Source organism: Anabrus simplex, chromosome 1 (assembly GCF_040414725.1).
Source record: "Anabrus simplex isolate iqAnaSimp1 chromosome 1, ASM4041472v1, whole genome shotgun sequence".
NCBI classification, from domain to species: Eukaryota; Metazoa; Arthropoda; class Insecta; order Orthoptera; family Tettigoniidae; genus Anabrus; species Anabrus simplex.
The window spans coordinates 345,039,671-345,063,697 of NC_090265.1; the positions used below are offsets into that span (position 1 = coordinate 345,039,671).

The 24,027-nt window shown below is 35.7% G+C and overlaps 1 protein-coding gene across 2 annotated transcripts in view; it reads left to right on the top strand.

Annotated features, from left to right (window-relative positions):
• LOC136856773 (sphingomyelin synthase-related protein 1) overlaps positions 1-24,027 on the top strand; it is a 109,041-nt gene that overhangs the window by 71,187 nt on the left and 13,827 nt on the right. For both annotated transcript variants that reach the window (XM_067134875.2, XM_067134876.2), the window contains exon 4: positions 11,486-11,778. In XM_067134875.2, the coding sequence (XP_066990976.1) occupies positions 11,486-11,778 (293 nt within the window). The remainder of the gene's footprint in view (positions 1-11,485; positions 11,779-24,027) is intronic.

Genomic DNA, 24,027 nt, shown 5'->3' on the forward strand with positions numbered 1-24,027 from the left:
AGCAATAGACCTGCAAAAGGCTTTTGATATGGTTAGCAGACGGGCTGTCGTTGAGAAGCTGGCTGGAATAGGGATGTCAAATAAAATGATTAAAGCCATAGAAGAATTATATCCAGAAGTTACACGCTCGATTAAAGTTAAAGAAGATCTAATGCTAGGCAGGATACACTTGAATATAGGACTTAAGCAGGGATGTAAAGTATCACCCATTTTGTTTTTACTTTTTGTTAACGATGTAATAGACTGTCAAGGGAAGGAGGATAGGACAAGCCCCTGCTTATATAACAAAGAAATTCCTGGCCTAGTCTTCACAGACGACATCCTTCTGCTCTCACTAACAACAGTCGGTATCCAAAATAGTATAGATGTTGATTCCCAAATTTATAATACCAATATAAATAATACCAATATTTATATTGGTATTATAAATTTACTCATTCAGGACAAATATTTCAGATTCCCTATGGGAATCAACATCTATATTATCTGATGGCCAAGCAGGCATCAATTTTTGGTAATGAGACAAAGTCTCTTAGTGCATTGGCACTGCCGGTGGCTCCAGTTAGCCTACGCAGTGGCCTCCACGGTATGCACTAGCCAGCGTATTGGTAGGTGTGCTAGGTACCAACTGATGAGCCCACCCTAGCACACGAGGGCGAAACGCTGGCAACCAAGAATGAGTTAGCTGGAAAATTTATAATGTCCAATAACGGACCATTTATATTGGTATTATCCAAAATAGTATGTAAAAGTTTCAAACAAATTTATTAAAAAACCACCATTCCAATACTTTACAATCTTTAAGTTTAAGATACAAATATTACATATATGTTAAAAAGGGACATGTTTCGCTTAGGCTTTGTAAGCATCTTCAGCCATACTTAATCTAAAGCTAAGTCAGGCCCCTGAACTGGGTTCCTCATTAAAGTATAATACATGCTTTAAAACAAGATAAAACAGTCATAAAAATCTAGTCTATGGAGAAAGTGATGCTTAAATGCAGCTAAAATTCAATAATGAACTTGTCATAGTGTTATATGTACAAGGAATGAATACTAGTGTTTGTCTAAAAAAAGTAAAAGTTGGTTATTTGTAGAATGAGACATAGTCATAATGATCTGACATACATTTGGATTGTACAGATTATTTGATATTGATGAAGCGTGGATTAATTAAAATATCGAAAAATAAATCTTTGAACATTGTTGATTGAGAATCAGGTCCGTAGAATTACAGTAGAATTGTTAACTCCAAGTGGTTGCGCGATAAGATCAAAAGGCGCTTGAAGCATCAGTATAGAGGTGTTGTGTCTCCTTCTAGAATAATCTTTGTAATAGATCGCGCAGGTCACCTACGGGAGTCAAATAGAAAGACCTGCACCTGGCGAGCCGAACCTGTCCTGGGATATCCCGGTACTAAAAGGCATACGACATTTCATTTCATTTTGTAATAGATTGTAGTCGTGAGCTGTTTAGTGTAGATTCAGTAAATAGGGTGTTCAATAAAGCCTTAGATGTGGAAGAATTCGCAATGTGGCGCGTGTTGAAAACCCTAGTGTTGACAGAGAAGTGACTAGCCTTGTTGGTTGTTTGAGACGATCTGGAAGGCTTTATTGAACACCCATTTATTGAATCTACGCTAAACAGCTCATGACTACAATCTATTACAAGGATTATTCTAGAAGGAGACACAACACCTCTATACTAATGCTTCAAGTGCCTTTTGATCTTATCGCGCAACCACTTGGAGTTAACAATTCTACTGTAATTCTATGTACCTAATTCTCAGTCAACAACGTTCGAAGATTTATTTTTCGATATTTTAATTAATCCACGCTTCATTAATATCAAATAATCTGTACTCCAAATGTATGTCACATCATTATGACTATGTCTCGTTCTACAAGTAACCAACTTGTACTTTTTTAGACAAATGCTAATATTCATTCCTTGTACATATAATACTATGACAAGTTCATTATTGAATTTTAGCTGCATTTAAGCATCGCTTTCTCCATAGACTAGATTTTTATGACTGTTTTATCTTGTATTAAAGCATGTATTATACTTTAATGAGGAACCCAGTTCAGGGCCCTGACTTAGCTTTAGATTAAGTATGGCTGAAGATGCTTACAAAGCCTAAGCGAAACATGTCCCATTTTAACATATATGTAATATTTGTATCTTAAACTTAAAGATTGTAAAGTATTGGAATGGTGGTTTTTTAATAAATTTGTTTGAAACTTTTACATTCTGTACTCCAATACGGCTATCATAATGAGACTCATAACATGTGAAAATCCAAAATAGTCTTAAGAAAACGGACGAATACTGCAGTTCATGGATTTGAAAAGACGAATACTGCAGTTCATGGATTTGAAAATAAATATCAAGAAAACAAAAGTAATGGTTTGTAAAAGAGGAAATAAATTAAAGAGAAACGAAAGGTGCTGTGGTTAGAAGGTGTAGAATTAGAAGTTAAAAATAAATTAGAATATCTAGGAATCCTAATAACATCGGATGCGATGTGGAAGGAATAAATAAGACTTGCCAAATTGAAAGGACTGGCCGCCCTATCAAGTACAAGGTCTCTAGAGAGGAAGATGCCAAATATGGAATACAAGCTGCACAAAAATGTTTTAAATGCTCTTGTGATATCAAGATCACTGTATGGTGCAAAAATATGGGGTATTGAAGTAGAAAAAAAGAATTAGATGTAATAAGTAATAAATTCTGTAAAATAATAATGTGTCTACCAGAATGCACCGCAAATAGTGGAGCTAGAACATTATGTGAAGATATCAGCATCCAAGCAGATATAAGCAGGAAAGTAGTAAAATATTGGTTAAGATTAAGAAGGGGAGACGGGAGGAAGATATTGAACCTAGCATACCAACACCAGATGAAATTATATGAAATGAAATGTCATATGGCTTTTAGTGCCGGGATATCCCAGGACGGGTTCGGCTCGCCAGGTGCAGGTCTTTCTATTTGACGCCCGTAGGCGACCTGCACATCATGAACACCAGATGAAACACCTGGATGATGATTATTGGGTGTCGAAAGTGAAAAGTATGCCAGACAGAATAGGAATGGGAGAATACTGGGATTAAGAGCTGAACAGTAAAGATTCATTTTAAAAAAAGTAACAATTAGAGTGAGGGACATAGAGAAACAGATGATTAGGGCAGAATGTGAAACCAAAAGAGCACTAGCAGAGTTTTGTGGAATTATTCAAAATATGTCAATAAGAAAAGAAGACTTCCAAATAGAGAACTAAGAGGTGTGGTATGGTGTGGTGTGGTGTGGTGTGGTGTGGTGTGGTATGGTATGGTGTGGTGGCTAATGGGGATATGTAAAAATAAGGGGCTGAGGGAGAACCATAATGAAAATCATTGTTTATTCTATGGAGAAATAATGGAAGAGGCTTACCTACTGAGAGTATGTAGGGGAACTAATGCATTGAGAACTAAATATTTTGGTGATGAATGTAAATTAAAAGTAGAAAGAGAGAAGGAATTTTATACAATAACTAAATTTTTATGAATGGATCACTCTAGGAAGAATAGCAAAGTTATTTTGTATTTTAAGAAGTATGTGGCAGAAAGAAATGAAAAGAGATTAGCACTAACTAAAGTACTGTTACGGTTAAAAAAATACTTGCGTCAATAATAGTAAAGGTAAGATACATGGTGACATTTAAGCAAGCCTTGTGATACACCTGAAAACGTTCTTTAAATGCCTGTGGAGGCACTTTGGTGTCTTGCTTGAAAAGGTTTGGCATAATATGTAGTATCTGCTAGAAAGTGGTTATTTACAACGATTTAAATTATTTCTGCTGTGAAGTAGAAATGTGTTTTTTGCTAGTTTGCTGCGAGGTGAGCATTTATATTGTATGTTTGATAATGATCATTTTTGCTTTAAGTGTATAAATAAGTTAAGATACATGTTGTCCTAGACAATATAGTATTGCTAACTTCTAGGACAAAACAAATTATATTTAGTATAGTTAAACAAATATAAAAATGTAAACTGTAAGGCATGTATGAAAATTGAACAAATTGCAATAAAAGAGTGCTCTCTCCCTTAATTCCAGATAATCCAGAACTAGGGGATGGGTGTACTCCTAAAAAAAAAAAGTAATAACAGTAATCATGAACAAAACTGAATAGATATTAAAAGCAGAACAATTTTTTAGAGATAATAATTTCTTCATTGTCAAGAAAGATCCCACCAATTCAGTGAAAAGAAAATTAAAACAAATCCTTAAAAATATCCGTTTTCTTCTCAATGAACAAGACATTTATAAACTAATTAACATGAACCCTGAATTACATACAGCTAGAGCCCTACCTAAACTGCATACACCTATTAGGCATGTCATCAATTTTAGAAAGAGTCCCACTTGTAAGGTTTCTCAGTTCACTCAAAGATTTTTGAAACAATACTATTTTTTCTCAGCCAAAACATCAATTTAAGAACCTCATTGAGTTCTGCAATAAATCTACAGCCCAACTATTCTATTCATTCTTATAACACCACAAATGTGTTCTAATATTCCAGTTAAAAGACAGTTCATTTAATAACCAGTAACCTTAATAAATACAGTAAACTAGAAATAAACAATTTGCTAAATTTACTGAATTTTGTTCTAGAAAACTTTTTTTTGTTTCTAACCTTCAACAATATCATTTACAAACAAAATGGTTTACTAATAGGTTCACCTGCATCAAGTATTATGGCAGACATTTATGTGGACGATACATGTCGACATTTTCACTATCATAAAGTCACTAATGGTGACATTTCTCTTCAGTATTTAAAATCTATAAATGCCTACATGAAATCACTTTAGAATCCGAGAATAATACATCCTTCAATTATCTCAATGTTATGATTACTAGGAACAATAACCATTTCATTTATGACATATTCAGAAAACCAACTTCAACTTCAAAATATAATAAGACAGGGCTCACAACATCCAGGTACCCACAAAAAAGCCATATTTTATAGTCTGATTTGTAGAGCTTTAAATATATTTTTGTCAACTAAATATTTTCAAAAAGAACTTAATAACGTTTACAACATTGCCCTTATCAATGGCCACAATAGAAATTTTGTCAACAGAATACTTAATAGAGTAAAAAAGTATACCATCCACTGACTTAATGAGAGATCCAAAATTAAAAAAAAGAACGTTCTCACATTTTCTTATAACATTAACAATACTTTTCAGGTACGGTAACTAATATCTTTAAAAAACTTAACTTCAACATAGTTTTCAAAACTAATAATACATTCTAAATTATTTTTCAATGCCCACCCCATCAACAGTATTCGGATTCTGGTATTTACAAACTCAAATGCACACAATGTAACTCTAGCTTTATAGGCCAAACAGGAAGTAACTTTCATGTATGTTATCAAGAACATATAAACCCCAATAAATGTAATCATTTTTTGGTCATGAATGAACATATGGCAAGTTTCTCTCACAGTTTTTCTTCTATCAATCAAAATTTAACTATCCTCCATAAAATGCAGAAAGGTGTTTTAATGAGCATTTAAGAAAACATTCATTTGTTATTAGACCAAAGAAATAATCTTAGCATTAATCTAAAGGAAATCCCTGTACACACCAATATCCTTTCTGAAGAACACAAAAAATATCATATTAATAGAGCACAAACCCCCCTACTTCACTCCTCCCCTCCCCCTCAATACTTGATCACCTTAATCCAACAACACATTTGCTTAGCAGTCCTGTATTTTGTATTAAACTTCAAAAGACCACACAAAAGTCATATTTCCCTTTCTAAAGGATATTAAATTGAACATCTTTGTGGAGTCATCCATTTAATTATAATAATCTCTTTCTTTATTCAAGGAATACTTTAAGTTCAATAATGATGAACCATTCTCAGAATATATGTACTGTATATGTTTCCATAACAACAACAGCAATTTATTAAATAAACATATGAATTCATTAGTTGAAGATATCACAGACTGAAACATTTTTAAATATATGTATTTATATCTTACAAAGTATTGAATGGTAGAAATATAAAACATTCCATTAAAGTCAATACGGAACAAACATGATATTCATCAATTACACTACTCTTTTGGCAGAAATCACCCAGAACAAATCGTGCTCCTTTCGTTTGGATCTTTTCCACTTCTTATATCAAGTAATCCTAGTGTAGGTCCCATACATTGGAACCATACTCTAAATTGAGTCTTACCAGTGACTCATACATAGTCTCCTTCACATCCTTACTATAACCCCTTCTTTTGTTAGCAGTTTAACGTCACACTAACACATTGATGGCTTTTGGCGATGCAAGGATGGGAAAGGGCTAGGATTGGGAAGGAAGTGGCTGTGGCCTTAATTACGGTTACAGCCCCAGCAATTTCCTGGTGTGAAAATGGGAAACCACGGAAAACCATCTTCAGGGCTGCCAACAGTGGAGTTCAAACCCACTATCTCCCAGATGCAAGCTCATAGCTGCGCGCCCCTAACCGCATGGCCAGCTCGCCTGGTACAGTGGAGTCTGATTGACATATAAACATCGTAACCTCAGTTTTGACGAAAATGTCGCTTACAATACTGTGCCTTTCCACGGACGGTATACTGATAGATGGCAAGCACAAGTCAGACCCCCTCAATGTGAGAAGCTTCAGGGGCCACAGCATAGATTCATACCATTACCTGAAATGGACTCTAGTTAAGGCAAGAATTTCCAAAGCCTCTGAAGGAATTAGGGTATATTATTTATATGAAAAAATGTATAAGAAATCATTTCTTCTTCTTATCCTTCTTCTTCCTCTTCCAGCAACATCTCCTCACCAAAGGTTGGCAACTATCACTGAGTTATTTTCCATATTCTGTGTTTCCTGTTTCAGAATTGCTGTATTGTGGATGTTGAACAACTCTCGTTGGTTCCAGCTCCTCGTAAACTTCTGCCCACGTTCATGTTTCCTTGCCGGGCTGAGTAGCTTAGGTGGTAGAGCGTTGGCCGTCTTAGCCAACTTGGCAGGTTCGATCCTGGCTCATTCCGGTAGTATTTGAAGGTGCTCAAATATGCCAGCCACATGTTGGTAGACTAACTGGCTCCTGCGGTAGAAAATTCCAGCAAATCAATGTCTTCAAGAACCATAAAAGAACATAGTTAGTGAGACCTAAAACCAATAACTTTATGTAATGTCTTCCTATCTATCTTGCCGTCTATAATCAGTTGTCAAGTTGTATTTGTTATTTCTAAGATGTGACCAAAATAGGCTGCTTTCCTGTGTTTTGCGAGGGTTTTCATATGATTTTTCCGGCTCAGTTAAGTACCTCCTCATTGGTGATGTGGCTTACCCATGGTATCTTGAATATTCTGTGATATATTCCCATTTCAGAGCCTGCGATCGGTTCATTTAGGAAGCTTTAAATGTACATCCTTCAACACCAGCATCACCGATAACACATTACACTTCACGACACACCAACTACTTTCAAGGTCACGATTGCATACAGGTTGTTTTAATTTCCAAGGCACATTTCTTGCAATGCCATTTTTGTTTTGATTTCTACATCCAGATCCCATTTCTATGGTAGCTAGGTTAATAATAATAATAATAATAATAATAATAATAATAATAATAATAATAATAAGGCCCTCAACCCCGATACGGCGCGTCCCATATGGCTGATAGGGGAAGCTCCTGTAGATATGCAGGACAGGTGTGAATAAGGCTTAGCCAAATAAGCACCCGCGGATCAACTGAGGTAAACAGAGAAATGGTCAACGGCCTCGACGGCAGAAGAGGACATATCCCAATGGCAGAGAGGGCGGAAGAACCGAATCAAATCCACTTCGCGTCTGACTTGTAGCAAGCGGCAAGTGGTCAGCGTCTGATCACCAGAGGTGCGGCTGTAAATATGCTCCAGGAACTAACAATCCCTGGTTCTACACCACTAGCGAAAGCTAGAAGATTGCTTACAAGCAGACATGACTCGTATAAGTAAAGACAAAATTACCCCAGGTGGACAATCCACCCACTCTAAAGTGGCAAAAAGCATTCGGATTCTGGGGAGCTTGGGCGAATACGAGAGAGCAAGTCGGAGTGCTCTGATAAACTTCCACGAAAGACTCACACTTTCATTGGCACATTCAACATTCAGACACTGATTCAAACAGGAAAACTGCACAATCTCACAACAGAACTTACAAAGCAGAAAATCCAAATTCTGGCCCTGCAAGAAACACGCTTCACCGATTCAGAAACGATGGATTACAATAATTATAGGATCTTCAAAAGTGGAACAAACAAGAAAATTGGTAAAGGAGCAGCATTGTTAGGAATGGCCTTCTGTGTAGACAAAAAAGTTTTGGATTCAGTAATAGAGGTGAAACCCATCAACAATAGGCTTATGACCTTAAGAATCAGGCATACAAACAAAAAATACACCTTTATTAATGTGCATACACCAACAAATGGAGACAATAAAAAGGAGCCTGAAAAAACAAAAAGATTCTGGGAAGAACTTGAAACAAAAATGGCCAAAATCCCTAAAAATGATGTGAAAATTCTACTCGATGATTTCAATGCACAGCTTGGCAGGGAATACAAATACAGGAGGACAGTGGGAGACTATCCAGCCCACAGATTCACCAATAAAAGTGGCACACGCGTCATTGAGTTATGCCAACAAAATAATCTCAAAATTATGTCAACATCACTCCGGAAGAATCCCAAAAAGCAAAAAACTTGGCGATCACCCATCCATCATTTAGGAGAATTTCAGATTGATCATGTGGCAATATCATATGATTACCAAAAGGAAATTCATGATGTGCAAGTGCGCAGAGGTGCTAACATCAATTCGGATCATTATTTAAGCAGAATCAAAATTAAATTCACACCCAAAGGGAAATTCAACAGGAAAACATCGGTGATTCCAAAATTTGATCTGCACAAAATCAAGGACTCCAAAATTTCAGAAGAATGGGAAAAACGACCTGCAGAGAGGTGGGAGAATTTCCAGACTAAAATCATCGAAACGGCGAAGGACCTAATCCCTCTTCGCAAGAAACCAAAACATCCTTGGTGGAATCAAGAATGTGAGACCGCACTAGAAGAAAGGAAAAAGGCATTTCAAAACTACAATTGTAACAAATCAGAAGAAACACAGAAGAAATTCTTCGAAGTTCGCAAGCATGTATCCAAGATTTTAAGACAAAATAAATGGAAATACGTCAATGTCCAACTGAAGTCAATTGAAGACAACTTCAAAAATTACAACACACACGATTTCTACAAGACCTTTGCGAACCAAATTAAAGGATATTCCCCACAGAACCTTTGCTTTCGGAAGCACGATGGTAAACTAGCCTTGACAAATAAGGAAAACTGCCAAGAATTAGCTACATATTTTTCACAGCTTTTAAATTGTCCAGAACCCAAAAAGGGATTCCCGAAAGTACAGCCAGAAATCATACTGGAAAATTCGTCACCACCAACTCAAGAAGAAATTTATTCACATATCAAGAAACTTAAAGACAACAAAGCATCAGGGGAAGACGGAATTGTAGCTGAACTTCTGAAAAATTTAGGCCCAAATTCACTCAGAGAAATTACACAAATAATCCAAAACATTTGGCAAATCGAAAAGCTCCCGGATGACTGGAAGATTGCTCTAATCCATCCACTACATAAAAAAGGCAGCAAGTTAGACGTAAACAATTACAGAGGAATCTCACTTGTATCAGTTACATACAAAATACTATCAGCCTGTCTCTTGCATAGAACACAACAACAATTAGAACCCAAATTATCAGAATTTCAAGCAGGATTCAGACCAAACAGGTTATGCCCAGAACAAATTTTCAACCTCAAAACCATACTTAAACTACGAGCCCTCAGACAAAAGCCTACAGTATGCACATTTGTAGATTTCAAAAAGGCATATGATTCGATAGACAGACCCTCACTATTCCAAATTCTAGAAGAGAGAGGACTAGATCCCAAAACCCTAGAACTCATAAGACAAACACTAACGGGCACAAAATCTAAAGTGAAATTTATGGGAGAAATTTCAGAACCCTTCGACATTCAAACAGGTGTGAGACAAGGTGATGGACTCTCTCCTATTCTGTTCAACGTCGTCCTAGACAAGGTTATGGAAGAATGGGAGAAGGAACTCAAGAAACGTGAATCTTGGAAACCGATCCGATTGGGCTTTCCCAAAAACAACCTTTACGTACCATACCTTGCATTTGCGGATGATCTGGCGATTTTAACAGAGGATGAGGAGACTGCCATCAAGCAGCTTGAGATACTTAAGGAATCTGCAGAAAAAGTGGGACTACAGATTTCATTTGAGAAAACTAAATTCTTCTGTTCAAAGACAGATATCACGAGCCTGAGAACAAAATACGGTAAAATCGACCGGGTCTCGTACTTTAAATACCTCGGAGAATTCATCGAACCGACAGGCCTTGAAAAGACCTCACAGCAAAACCGTCTCCAAAAAGTCAAGAAGGCATTAGGATTAGTTCAAGACATCTACAACAAAAATGCATGTCAAGACAGACAAAAATTCGGCATTACAACACAGTCATAAAACCAACAGTCCTTTACGCAAGTGAAACATTGTCACTTAACAGTAAACAAGAATTAGAAGAAATAAAAAGGCAAGAGAGGAAGATCATCAGGAAAATCCTAGGAGCAAGATATACCCAAGATGGTTACAGGCTACAATCAATCAAAACAACAGAAAAAGTTGCAAACATTGAAATTGACATTAAGAAAAGACGAATGAAATTCTTTGGACACCTCACAAGATTACCAGAAAATCGACTGTCAAAAAGAATATTAAATTATGTTAGCTCACTTAAGAATTCAACACCTTGGCTGGACGAACTTCGAAAGGACCTCAAAAACGCAAACATATGTGCAACAGACATTTTAGAAAGAGACACCTTCAGACACAAAGTCAACAAGTGGGAAGTTACATCAGAGCAACCAAAGCGAAAACAGTGCTGACCGAAATGGTCGGAAGAACGTAAACAAGCCTTCTCAGAGAGAATGAAAGCCTATTGGAAGAACAAGAAGAACCCAAAGAAAACTTGATTGAGTTGTTTACTTAACGTCTTCCATTATTGGGAGAATACGCTAATAATAATAATAATAATAATAATAATAATAATAATCTTCATCCATAAGAAATCATTGAGTTAATTATAATAATGTGTATATTGTTATGTGAATTATTGTGGATTTTTATTGCTGTTATTGTCTATTTTTCATAGGTTTCTGTGTTTCTTTGAGGAGTTTTGTTGACTGATAATTATATAACCTACCCCATATTCTTAAGACATATTTTAGCATCAGACTTGCAGATATTGAAGTAATAATGTAGCATATGTCCTTTGTAATCTCTCAACAAAAGAACTGTGAATGGTGTAATATTTCACTCATCCTTGTTGTAGGTTTATCCTGTTACGGCGCTTCTTTGCCCTGTCAGGGACGGTGTTTCTTTTACGATGCGTTACAATGCTTATTACCTCGCTATCAGTTCCTGGCACACACCTGCAATGCAATCCTCGCACCCCAGATCAGGATGAGTGGCGCAAATATGGTGATCTGTGGTCCAAGATTCAGCATGCTTATGCCATTTGGCGTGGAGCCGGAATGTCCATCCAGGGTGTCCGCACTTGTGGCGACTACATGTTCAGTGGGCATACCGTTGCACTGACTATGCTCAATTTCTTCATCACTGAATGTGAGTAACTCTTGAGATTGAAGTCTTATATTAGCTTTTGTGTTGTTTTAGAGCTGGAGACTTTTAGTATACTATTGGTGTAAGAGGAATATAATAGTGAATGGAAACTAGAGTTTTAAAGGTCTGTAAACTGTCCACTTAAAAAAAGAAAAGTTGTGTCTTTTTGATTTAACGCTGTATTTTCCTAAACAATAAGATCAGATTTTCAAGACCACCTGTTATGATATATTTCAGTGGGCAGTGTGTTATAATATTATGTCTGCAAACATTATGGGAAAGAAAGTGTTCAACAAACCATCTTGAACCCAGGTATTTTGGCTGCATAACACTTGATCCACAATATAAAACATAGTCATTAACTGATTTGTTGCATTATCTTAAAGTGGAATTATTCTTTTCTTAGAATCTTGATTAGTGATATTTCTTGTAGAAGTTAGCAAAGTTTATTTCTGCTCAGTTGACCTTGATTCCTGGCTCTGTCATGAATTTGTGTGTTATGAAAGCTTGATGTATAGTGTTCCCAGCTTCCAGAATACAACTGAAAAGAGAGAGATTAAAAGACATGCTACTGTAGAAGTGTATTTTCTTGAATTCCTACTTCAGATAAGGACAGTACCTAACAAACATGCCACTGTCCTCCCTCTATCCCTCCCTCCCTCCCTCCCTCCCTCCCTCCCTCCCTCAGAGGTGACAAGTGTCCCCAAACACTTTATATGAAGCTGTTTTTGATATAATCTAAATAAAAGCAGAAGTTGCACATCACATGAATGAGTATGTGATTCTCACAGTGCGGAATGTGTAAAAACCAAGGCAGGGGAAAGAAAATGGTGTGATGTGGGAACAGGACTTCTGCATGTTGTTCATCACAGTCATGGATGAAATGCACATATTTCGCCCTTCCTGCATCCACGTCGGTTAATATAAAGGATCCCCAGCCAGCTTCTGATGGTATCACAAATTTTATATTAGCGTTTTACATGGGATCCGGAAGACTATCGATGCGTCGATCCGAGGTTACCTATTTTCAGTCTCCCAGAGGGAGGTCTCCATTCAAAACATCAATGGGATGACATTTCAACTCGAAAGAAATGTGATGGCTTATCTCTAATATATCTTATTCTATTATTACCTTCTTAAATAAGTTCTCAAGTATCTTTTCTTTGAACTATAATTATTTATTAAACACAATGAAAAATTAAAAGAAAAAAATTGGAAAAGAAAAATTTACATATAGACTTTTACATCATTAACTGCTGCTAAACAGCTGATTTCCTATACTCTTGTGGTACGATCCTGTCTTGTTGTCCACTCTCTTCTTGTCATTAATTGAAATGGGTTCATTCTTATCTTCACATCTTTTTATGAAAAGGAAATCTGTAATTTGATATTTTACTCTTGAAAGTGTAAATTACTCTTAGGCTCATTCTGGTATACCTGACCTATATTATTAACTTAAGATTGGAGTATGTCATCTCATGTCTTACAAAAACTGTGTTATTGAACATCTCAATTTCAATCTCATGACTAAATTACTTTCTTCAATTACCCTAACGTTTGTTACATTCTTTATTTGATCTGATTTTTATCATGGATAGTAATATCTGCTTAAGCTTTGGACTTCTCAATAAGTTTCTTGTATTATATAGCCAATATTCGCTATCATTAACCTGACATTGATTAAGAAATCATTATCATATCTTAAATTCAAATACTCAATTCATGAAACATATCAGCAAGGTTAAATATATCATACTTAGCCTACATTTTACTCAAATGGGGATTAAGAAATTACATGTGCCAATGAACATCTGGAAAGCTTCTGTTATTAGACACACATATATATAGGGTCTCTATTTATGCTTGGCAAAGACTTTCTCACTCGACCTTGGCCACCGATGACAGGCCGCTATCGGCCTCTGGCGCGCGCGGTTTCCGGCACTTCCTGCTGTTGCTGACAGCTGAGCTCCGAGATAGTAGGATGTTCAATGAAGCTACTGCGTACTGTATGTCGTATTGTATAGTGTTTTATTGTGATTGTGTACAGTGCTGTAATGTATGTGAAATATTCATTATGTGAACGTGTATAACTGCACAATACTTACATTAAGTGCAGAAAATCGTGCGCTAGGACAAGATAAAAGTTTCAAGCGAAATTTCCAGGGGGACCCATTCCTATCAATCGGAAAATAAAACAACTGGCTAAGAGATTCAAACGTACAGGTTCAGTAAACAATAAAAATAGACGTAAAGGTCGTTATCTCCTTACTGAAGCGTGTTTGATACGAGGATCATAAGTGAAAAATCTGTGGCCCCCTCGTAGCCCAGATTTAAAAGCATGTGATTTTTATTTGTGGAGAATATTAAAAAATGTAGTTTATGGGAACAACCCTCACACACACTAGATGAACTTAAAGACAATATAAGAGCTGCAATTGCATCCATCTGTGCTGAAGAACTTGAAAGAGTAACCGAAAACTTCATTAGGAGATGCCGATTATGTTTGGCAGCTCATGGGGAACATTGTCAGCATAAACTGGAAAAGTAGTGAGTAAAATGCATGATAAATGCATGATAATGCATGATAATGATTTTGAGCATACACTGTAAACACGGTGAGTAAAATGCATGATAATGCTTTTGAGCACCGTATTCTGCGGTACTTATGCATGCGCGGTAGCCGGCAACTGAACCGTCACTGGCGGCCAAAGTCGAGCGAGAAAGTCCTTGCCAAGCATAAATAAAGACCCTGTATATATACATAATCTCACATGAATTAAATTATTCTCACATGTGCCACCATTGATTCTTTTATGTAGTTTCATTCCAGATCTAACTTGTTAAGAAAACCGTAGCTCTGTCTTAGTCGATTAACCCTATCATAACCTAATATCATGATGTTTGTTCATAGCATAGAGGTTATTATATGATTATATATCATTTCACTGGTTCTTATTTTAGATAGATGCACCGGAATTATACTAGTATACGTCTTCTTGAGGACAAACACATTACTATTGACTCTCTGACAGATATAATCCTATATCTTAATAACCATTAAGATTCTTATATTCTTCTTTTATTCTACTCTAATTACTTCATTATCATACACTTCACATTGCATATCTTCTTACTATACGTGACTCTTCACAATATTAACTTCCCTCGACAACATTGCTTTTGTTCTTTATAATTAACGTAGGATCTATCTCTTCTTTCATATTTGCATATACTCTGTCCTGTCGAATAATATTACTACATTTCATAACCGATCCTCATAATATACGACGTATAACCTCTCCAATACACATTTAATGACATTTATATTATTCTTAAGTATGATTTAGGGTTTATACATCCTCTCTTAATAAACTCTTATATGGCATTAAATCCATGGGAAGACTGAGATTCATGTATACCTAGGTCACGTCCTACTATAATAAAAGTTGATTAGCACATAAGTTGTTCATGAGAGCTTTCCACATCAAAGAGGTTAATTTAAAAAATCACGTTTGGCACATCGCTTATATTTCACTTGCAGATAAGCTATTACAATATTTTCTACCAAATCATATGTAAATTTTAAATGAACAAGAAACTTATCTTGATTCCTCCTCCTTTTTGGGATGGTCTGGCCTCTCCAGCTACATCATGCAATCCTCGCGGCTGGCCGTTGACTCCACGGTCCTCATCCTTGGTCTCGGTCGATCGTCTGGGGTTGGATTAAGTAATCTTGAGCCATCTATTCCCTCATTTTCTTAGAACTCTTCCATGATGTCAAGCTCATTCATGAAATCTATATATATAAAATAACTTGTCCTGACTGACTGACTGATTCATCATCGCCGAGCCAAAACTACTGGACATAAAGAAATGAAATTTTGGGGATACATTCATATTAAGATGTAGGTGCTCGCTAAGAGAGGATTTTTGGATATTCCGTCGCTAAGGGGGTGAAAAGGGGGGTGAAATTTTAAAATTAGTGTATCTATATCTCAAAACTTTAAAAGTTTACAGATGTAAAAATTGGTATTTAGAATCTTCTTTAAAAATAAGGAAACACGTATTTTTTTGTTTTCAGAAAATCCCAATAGGAAGGGTGAAAAAGGGTGAAAATGGGGAAAAGTGGGTTGAATGCCTTTAATCAGGATACCGGTACTTATATCTCAGAAACTGAAGATATTACAGACCTGAAAATTGGTACTTTTGATCTCCTTTAAAAATAAAGAAACACGTATTTTTTTGTTTTTGGAAAATCCAATTAATGGGATGGTGAAAAGGGGGTGAATTTTTAAAATGAGTGAATCTATATCTCCAAACTTTTAAAGTTTGCATATGTAAAAATTGGTATTTAGAATCTTCATTAAAAATAAAGAAACACATATTTTTTTGTTTTCGGAAAATCGCAATAGGAGGAGTGAAAAGTGGTGAAAAAGGGGTTGAATGCCTTTAATGAGGCTACTTATATCTCAGAAACTGAAGATATTACAGACCTGAAAATTGGTGTTTGGGATCTCCTTTAAAAATAAAGAAACACGAATTTTTTTGTTTGTGGAAAATCCAATTAAGGGGGGTGAAAAGGGGGGTAATATTTTAAAATGAGTGTATCTATATCTGAAAAGTTTTAAAGGTTATAGATGTGAAAATTGGTATTTAGAAACCCCTTTAAAAATAAAGAAACACGTATATTTTGTTTTTGGAAATTCCTAATAGGAAGGGTGGAAAAGGTTGAAAAATGGGTCGAATGCCTTTCATGAGTCTACAGTACTTATATTTCAGAACCTGAAGATATTACAGACCTGAAAATTGGTGTTTGGGATCTTCTTTAAAAATAAAGAAACACATATTTTTTTGTTTGTGGAAAATCCAATTAATGGGGGGGGGGGTGAAAAGGGGGTGATTTTTGAAAATGAGTGTATCTATATCTCAAAACTTTTAAAGTTTATAGATGTAAAAATTGGTATTTAGAATCTCCTTTAATAATAAAGAAACACATATTATTTTGTTTTCAGAAAATCCCAATAGGAAGGGTGGAAAAGTGTGAATAATGGGTTGAATGCCTTTATTGAGGCTACTTATATTTCAGAACCTGAAGATATTACAGACCTGAACATTTGTATTTTGGATCTACTTTAAAAGTAAAGAAACACGTATTTTTTCGTTTTTTGAAAATCCAAATAATGGGGGGTGAAAAGGGGGATGAATTTTTTTAAATGAGTGTGTCTACAACTTAAAACTTTAAAATTTACAGATGTAAAAATTGGTAGTTAGAATCTCCTCTAAAAATAAAGGAACACGTATTTTTTTGTTTCCTGTAAATCCTAATAGGAGGGGTGTAAAAGGGTGAAAAATGGGTTGAATGCCTTTAATGAGGATACATATATCTCAGAAACGAAGGATATTACAGAACTGAAAATTTGTATATGGGATCTCCTTTAAAAATAAAGAAACGCGTTTTTTTTTAGTTTTTGGAAAATCCAATTAATGGCGGTTAAACAGGAGTGACAAATTGGGGTGAATTTTTTGAAAGACTGTATCTACAGATTATCTTGGAAACGTAAAATGTTACAGACGTAAAAAGTGGGTGTTTGGAATCTCCTGTAAATGTAAAGAAACAGAGGTGATTTGTTTTTGGAAACTCCACTTAAGGGGAACTCAAAAGGGGTGAAATTTTAAAATGAGAATGTTTACAGTATATCTAAAAAAACTTAACATGTTACAGAAGTGAAAAATGGTATTTTTTATCTCTATTAAACATAAAAAAACGTGTATTTTTAGTTTTCGGAAATACCACTTGGGTGGAGGAGGGGGGGTTAAAGTGACTGAAAATGGTGTTGAATTCTTTTAATTAGGCTACTGATATCTCAAAAATGAAGATGTTACAGACGTGAAATTTGATATTTGGAATCTGCTTTAAAAGTAAAGAAACAAGTATTCTCGGAAAATCCAATGAAGGGTTGGGGGGGGGGGTGAAAGAATTGAAAAATTAATTGACTTAATTGTATGAGAATACATACATCTAATAAAAACTAAAGTTGTTACAGACGTGAAAATTCGTATTTGGATCTCCTTTAAAAACAAAGAAAAACGCGTTTTGGGGGGAAACCATCTTGGAGGGCGGGAGTGTAAAGGAGTTGAATTCCTTTCATGAGGACACATAAATCAAAAACTGAAGAAGTTAGAGTCGTGATAATTGGTATTTAGAAGATCTTTTACTATTAAAGAAACAAGTACTTTTTTGCGGGAAAATTCACTTGGGGGAGGGGGGAGGGGAGTAGTGTGAAATGAAGTGAAGAAAGTAAATTATTGTTATGGGGATACTTATATCTCAAATCTGAAGGTAATAGACGTGAACATTGGTGTTTGGAATCTCCCTTAAACATATAGAAACAAGTCTTCTTTTAATTTTTTTTTGGGGGGGGGGGGGTAAATAGACTTAACGGCGGTAGGGTGTAGAAGGAGGTGAGACTAATTGATTTTACTGTTATTAATGTACTTATAAGGATCCTCTGTTGCTCAGGCAGCAGCGCGCCGGCCTCTCCCAGCTGGGTTCCGTGGTTCAAATCCCGGTCTCTCCATGTGACATTCGTGCTGGACAAAACAGAGGCGGGACAGGTTTTTCTCCGAATACTCCGGTTTTCCCTGTCATCAGCCATTCCAGCAACACATAATAATAATAATAATAATAATAATAATAATAATAATAATAATGTTCCGGACCGTCATCAAATGTGCGGACCGTGCTGGAAACGGCTACTGGACGGGTAATGACTAAGAATGCAGTCCGGCCGCTGGTTCAGTGCCGCCAAGGCATCCAATATAACACCACGCCGGATCTCCTGAAGGATTTTATCCATATTAAAAATGATTATAGGAAAAGATGGCAAAGATTTACATACACAACTGACCGGGAAGAATACCTGAGCCTAGCCCGGGAAGTACGAACTCGATTGCTGGAAAGGAAGAGTGAAAAAGGGAGGAAACGTGCCGTAAAATACGAGAAAACGAGTCAGATCGGGAATTTTGGTGGATTCTCGCAGAAAACGAGTCAGATCGCGAATTTCGGCGGATTATATATCTAAAACAATAAGCATTCAATTATAAATTTCAGTATAATACCGTAGCGAAGCACGGGTATCTTGCTAGTCTATATATATAAAATAAGAGTTTTGTCTGTACATTGCTCAGAATTTGAAAAGAATGGTATATCTGTATTGGTCATGTCCACAGTAACCAGGAAATGCACTTTTTACTTTTCCGTAATTTCTGTCTGTCTGTCTGTCTGTCTGTCTGTCTGTCTGTCTGTCTGTCTGTCTGTCTGTCTGTCTGTCTGTACACGCATCACTAGAAAACGGCTAAAGATAATTTAATGAAAATCAGTATGCAAAGTCTAGGAATAAGTCGCTACAATCTAGGCCATAAATAATATTATTCACGCTGATAGAAATGATAGTGCATGTTGTGCATGAAAAGTCGAGGAATATGTCGCTACAATCTAGCTTATGAATAATTTTATTCATACTGAATGAAATGGTAGTTTAGGAGAAGGTCTAAAATTTAATTTTTAAATATTTACGTTATTAGTGGTCCTATTTTATTGAAAATTGGTATGCAAAGTCGGAGAATGAGCCACTACAATTTGAGCTGTAAGTAATTTTATTTACGCTGAGTGAAATGGTAGTTTAGGGGAAGGCCTAAATGTAATTCTCAAATATTTATGTTATTAGTTGCCGTATCGATAAATAATACATAACCAAAGTTATAGAGAATTAAATTTCCGACCATTTATGTCTTCTACATTTTTACCGTACTGGCTATGATAACACAGATATTCATGAATTTGTATTTTTGTTGCTAAGTCCATATCAACGCTGAGCCACGAGAAAATGGTTTAACAGAATTTAATGAAAATCGGTATATAGAGTCGGGGAATAAGAAATAAACAACTTTATTCATCCTGGATGAAATTGTAGTTTAGGGGAAGTTGCCTAAAATGTAATTTTTAAATACCAATGTTATTGGTCCTATCGAAAAGTACTATATAAAAAAGTAAAAAGTTATAGAGAATACAATTTCTGATCATTTACCTTTTATACAGTTTTACCGTACCGACTATGATAAGAGCGGTATTTCAGAGTCAGAAGAAAACGAAATGTGAAGGCCTATAATATCAAAAGTGCATAACATTGATCAACAGTAACATTACATTGACCATTGTTTATTGTGATGTTCATTGTCTCTTATGCTGCCTCTCAACTCTGATAGATGGGATTACTGCTGCTTACCGACTACCGAGTATAACAGCCTGACTGAATATTGGCGGGAAATAGCCGGGGAGTTAGAAAACTTTCTTCTTTAGCATGCCATTCCTCTGGTTCATACATTTTCTGATGTAGCTGGTATGTAACACACTGGATCATCATAGTATTTCAGCTATTCTATCCCTACTCTGACGTGCTGTTTTGAATGTGCAGTGGGCATACTTAAGGCAGAGACTCACTTAGTGGTGGTAGTAGTAGTAGTAGTAGTAGTAGTAGTAGTAGTAGTAGTAGTAGTAGTAGTAGTAGTAGTAGTAGTAGTAGTAGTAGTAGTAGTAGTAGTAGTAGTAGTATGGCCCGGTCTAGAATATCAATTTAGGACTTTTCCAAATTATAGCACCACAATATTCATTAAATAACCCAAAATTCAACTCTGAAAAGAGCCGTTTCTTAAGAAAAGCTTCTTTCTCTTCATTTTTATTAAATTCTACATTCATTTTATTCCAAACCAGCAGTGAAGAGGGGTTTCTCTTCTGGCTTGGAGGAAATATTGGCCTTCAACTCTGATAGATTTTTCTGCCACCAGTGTAGTGAATTGATATTTTCTGACTCATCGGGTACTCCTAGGAAACAGAATAGTAATTGGGAATAGTTTTTGCCATGGGAGTCTCCACTATTCGACCCTCTCCCCGCCGAAGAAAGCCGAAGAGTGTTTACGGATCACGGCTGTATGCGGCTTGGTCATTCCCGGTCTGGAACTGTGGGCTGTTAGATAGGCAGTGTAGTCCTGTTCGTTAAAAGTGAGAAAATGTGTTCTGTTTAATTTGAACGAGTATTTCGTAATATGAAAGCATTGCTTTTAATCGCGCCATTCCTATTGACGTCATTGTATGTTCATTTCAGTTGGGAAAACCACATCTGAGGATGTAAAAAGGCATTATCATGAAAACATCCCAACCTGATTGTGACTGATGGTATGAAATTGGGTCTACCATTACAGTAACAATTCCCTCAGTCTTCATATGAGAAAAGATGTTTGGTGACCTGCCGTCTCTTCTGGCTTAGAGGAAAAATTGGCCTTCAACTCAGATAGATTTTTCCGTCACCAGTGTAGTGAATTGATATTTTCCAACTCATCGGGTACTCCTAGGAAACAAAATAGTTCCAGCTATACAATTTAAGACAATCTTGCTCACAACGTGTACACTACCAAACCTAGAGTTCTCTATACAATGTAGAATTCCGTAGCGAAGCACGGGTACATCAGCTAGTAATAACATATAATTAGTATACGAAAATACATTCTGATGTTCATTGAGCCTTAATTGATTTAATATTAGCCTCTATGACTTGCTTTGGTTTCTGACTTTCAGATAATTAACCTTCCAAGTATTTGTAATATATAATGAGGTTTATGCAGATTGAATTTGTCTTCTGGGTTATAGCAAATATTAAGATGAAATTTAAATTTTTCTCTTCTTCTGGTGAGTTGCCTGACTTTACATGCAGCGCTCTGGTCTTCTCCAGGTCTTGTTTAGTAGTTTTTGATGGAAATCAGAGTGGTCTCTTCTTATTTTACTTTATCCTTTGATATATTATGAAAATATGGTTATTAATAATCTTCTGGATGATTCTTCTTCTCTCCTTGCGAAGTTTTATTACGATATTTTCGGCTCTTGGCTTATCTACGTCTGTCTCTTAGAATTGCCAATTTAGAAGGTTTTTTTTTTTTTTTTTTTGTCTCAACTGTCCAGGTCCCATTTTGTAGTCTTTTACACGGCCATCGCGATTCTGTGCATTCTGCTATAGCGTCAATCTGAATTTCTGAATTTCAGTGACGTAAGTTCATTTACTCTTTTTTAACTTTGCTGCCGGCCTTGCATTTTACTTCGATCTCATTAAATTTCCATCTTAGGGATAGCGTAATGGTACAATGTGGATAAAACAGAAAATGGGAAGATACACACCAATGGCTCTACGGTTTGTAGATGACATAATGTGGGGAGATGAAATGGAAGTACAAGGACAAGGTAATGTATGGATTCAGATGATAGAAAAGAAAATGATAATAAATGTAGAGAAGAGTAAAATGTTAGTGATGGCAAGAGGTAGGAAGGAAGGGGCAAAATAGCAATAAATGGAAAAACAATAGATGTAAAAAAAAAAAATAGGATAGGATATAGAAGATAATAAAACTTCATTAGCGGTAATCCCATTTTTCAACACGAGAGAGAAAAAAAGGAAAGGAAAGAATCAGTGGAGGAGGAGGAGGAGGCGGTGAAGAAGAAGAAGCCAATATATAGGTTACAGTACAAGTACAGGAAAATAATAATAATAATAATAATAATAATAATAATAATCCTTTTTGCTGGAATGCTAGGTACTCAAGTTTTTTTTGTGTTCTTTTTTAACTTGTTTAGTAATTTTCTGTGCCTGATGTATAGCCTGTATTATTATGTTTAGCATTTGTAGTAATAATTTTAAATTGTGTTCTGCTTATTAGTTTCCTTCTTTTACTTCTTGCTATTATTGTTACGATTGTTATTTTTGTTTGATTCATTTAAAGTCTATATGTCATGAACGAACGTAATTGGGCTCAGCCTATGTACCTTCGTACTATCAAATAAATAAATAAATAAATTAATTAATTAATATAGAGGTTGTGTTAGAGTTTTGTGAAATTTAACAATGTTAAATACAACAGTATTCACTTTGTTTAGCAAACTTGTCATTCTTTCAGTTAGGCCATGGAATGCATAGTTAGTTCCATGCCAGTTTGTGGATAGTGTATGATTAAACCTTGTATGCCTGTCTGAAATGCAGATTTTTTTTTTTTTTCTCTCAGTAGTTGTGAGCAATTCACCAAAGAGTAGAAAAATTTAATAATTAAAAATTGCACCCAGAAATTCACAGCATTGTGATAGACTATGTAGATTTAATGATTGTTATAAGGTTATCATGAGGGAACCCTGTTCTAAATGACTGTTAAAGAAGAAATTTATGTTGTACCAAATCTAACCTGAGGATAGAAGTCTGATCAGAAGGGTTCCTTACAGGCATACAGCAAGTGATAGGTAGCCAAGTTGGAAAATTCTCTGGAATATATAGTAATGCAGCCCAGTCTTTGTAACGATTTCTTAAAATATATCCAATATGTGTGTTCATTAAATGATAATTATAACTGAATAAAACATCAAGGTCATTAACTCATGAAACAGGAGATAGAATGTTATTACTAAATTTGTACTGAAGTGATATTTTGTTTTTGCTAGAAAAATATATATTATTTTGCATTTGTCATGATTAAGTTTCGACCCATTTTGTGTACAGTACTTTTCCAGATGATGTAAATCTTCTTGAAGATTTAAACAATCAAGTGGACAATTAACTTTAATTTTAAAAATTGCATTGTCAGCAAACAAAAGCAATTCTGAATTCTTAAGAATACTTTTAATGCCATTTATGTAGAGACCTGGCAAGGGTTGGATAAAGGGAAAGGAGGATGAAAGTGAGTTATGTAGAGAGTAAAAGATAAGGGTGCAAGTTGAGATCCTTGAGGTACTCAGATTGGTAACAGTGATAGGTCCAGAAATTGAGGCCTTTTAGAATTAAAAATTGCACCCAGAAATTCACGACATTGTGATTGACTATGTAGATTTAGTGATTGATTAAGGTTATCATAAGGGAACTGTGCTCTAAATGACTAATTCTTCCGTATGCAATAAGATATAATGCAAACCAGGACGGGGAGGCCTATTAATTCCATAACCTGTTAGTTTTTGCACCAAGATACTATGATAAGCAGTCTCAAAACCTCTCGAGAAGTCTGTATAAATGCTGTCTACCTGAAAATGAATCTCTACTGCATCTAAGAGGAACTGATTAGAAGAAAAGAAGTTTGCTAGAACTTGACTGTCCCAAAAAGAATCCATGTTGATCACCAGTGATGGTATTTCTAAAACCGGGCGGGTTGGCCGTGCGGTTAGGGACGCAC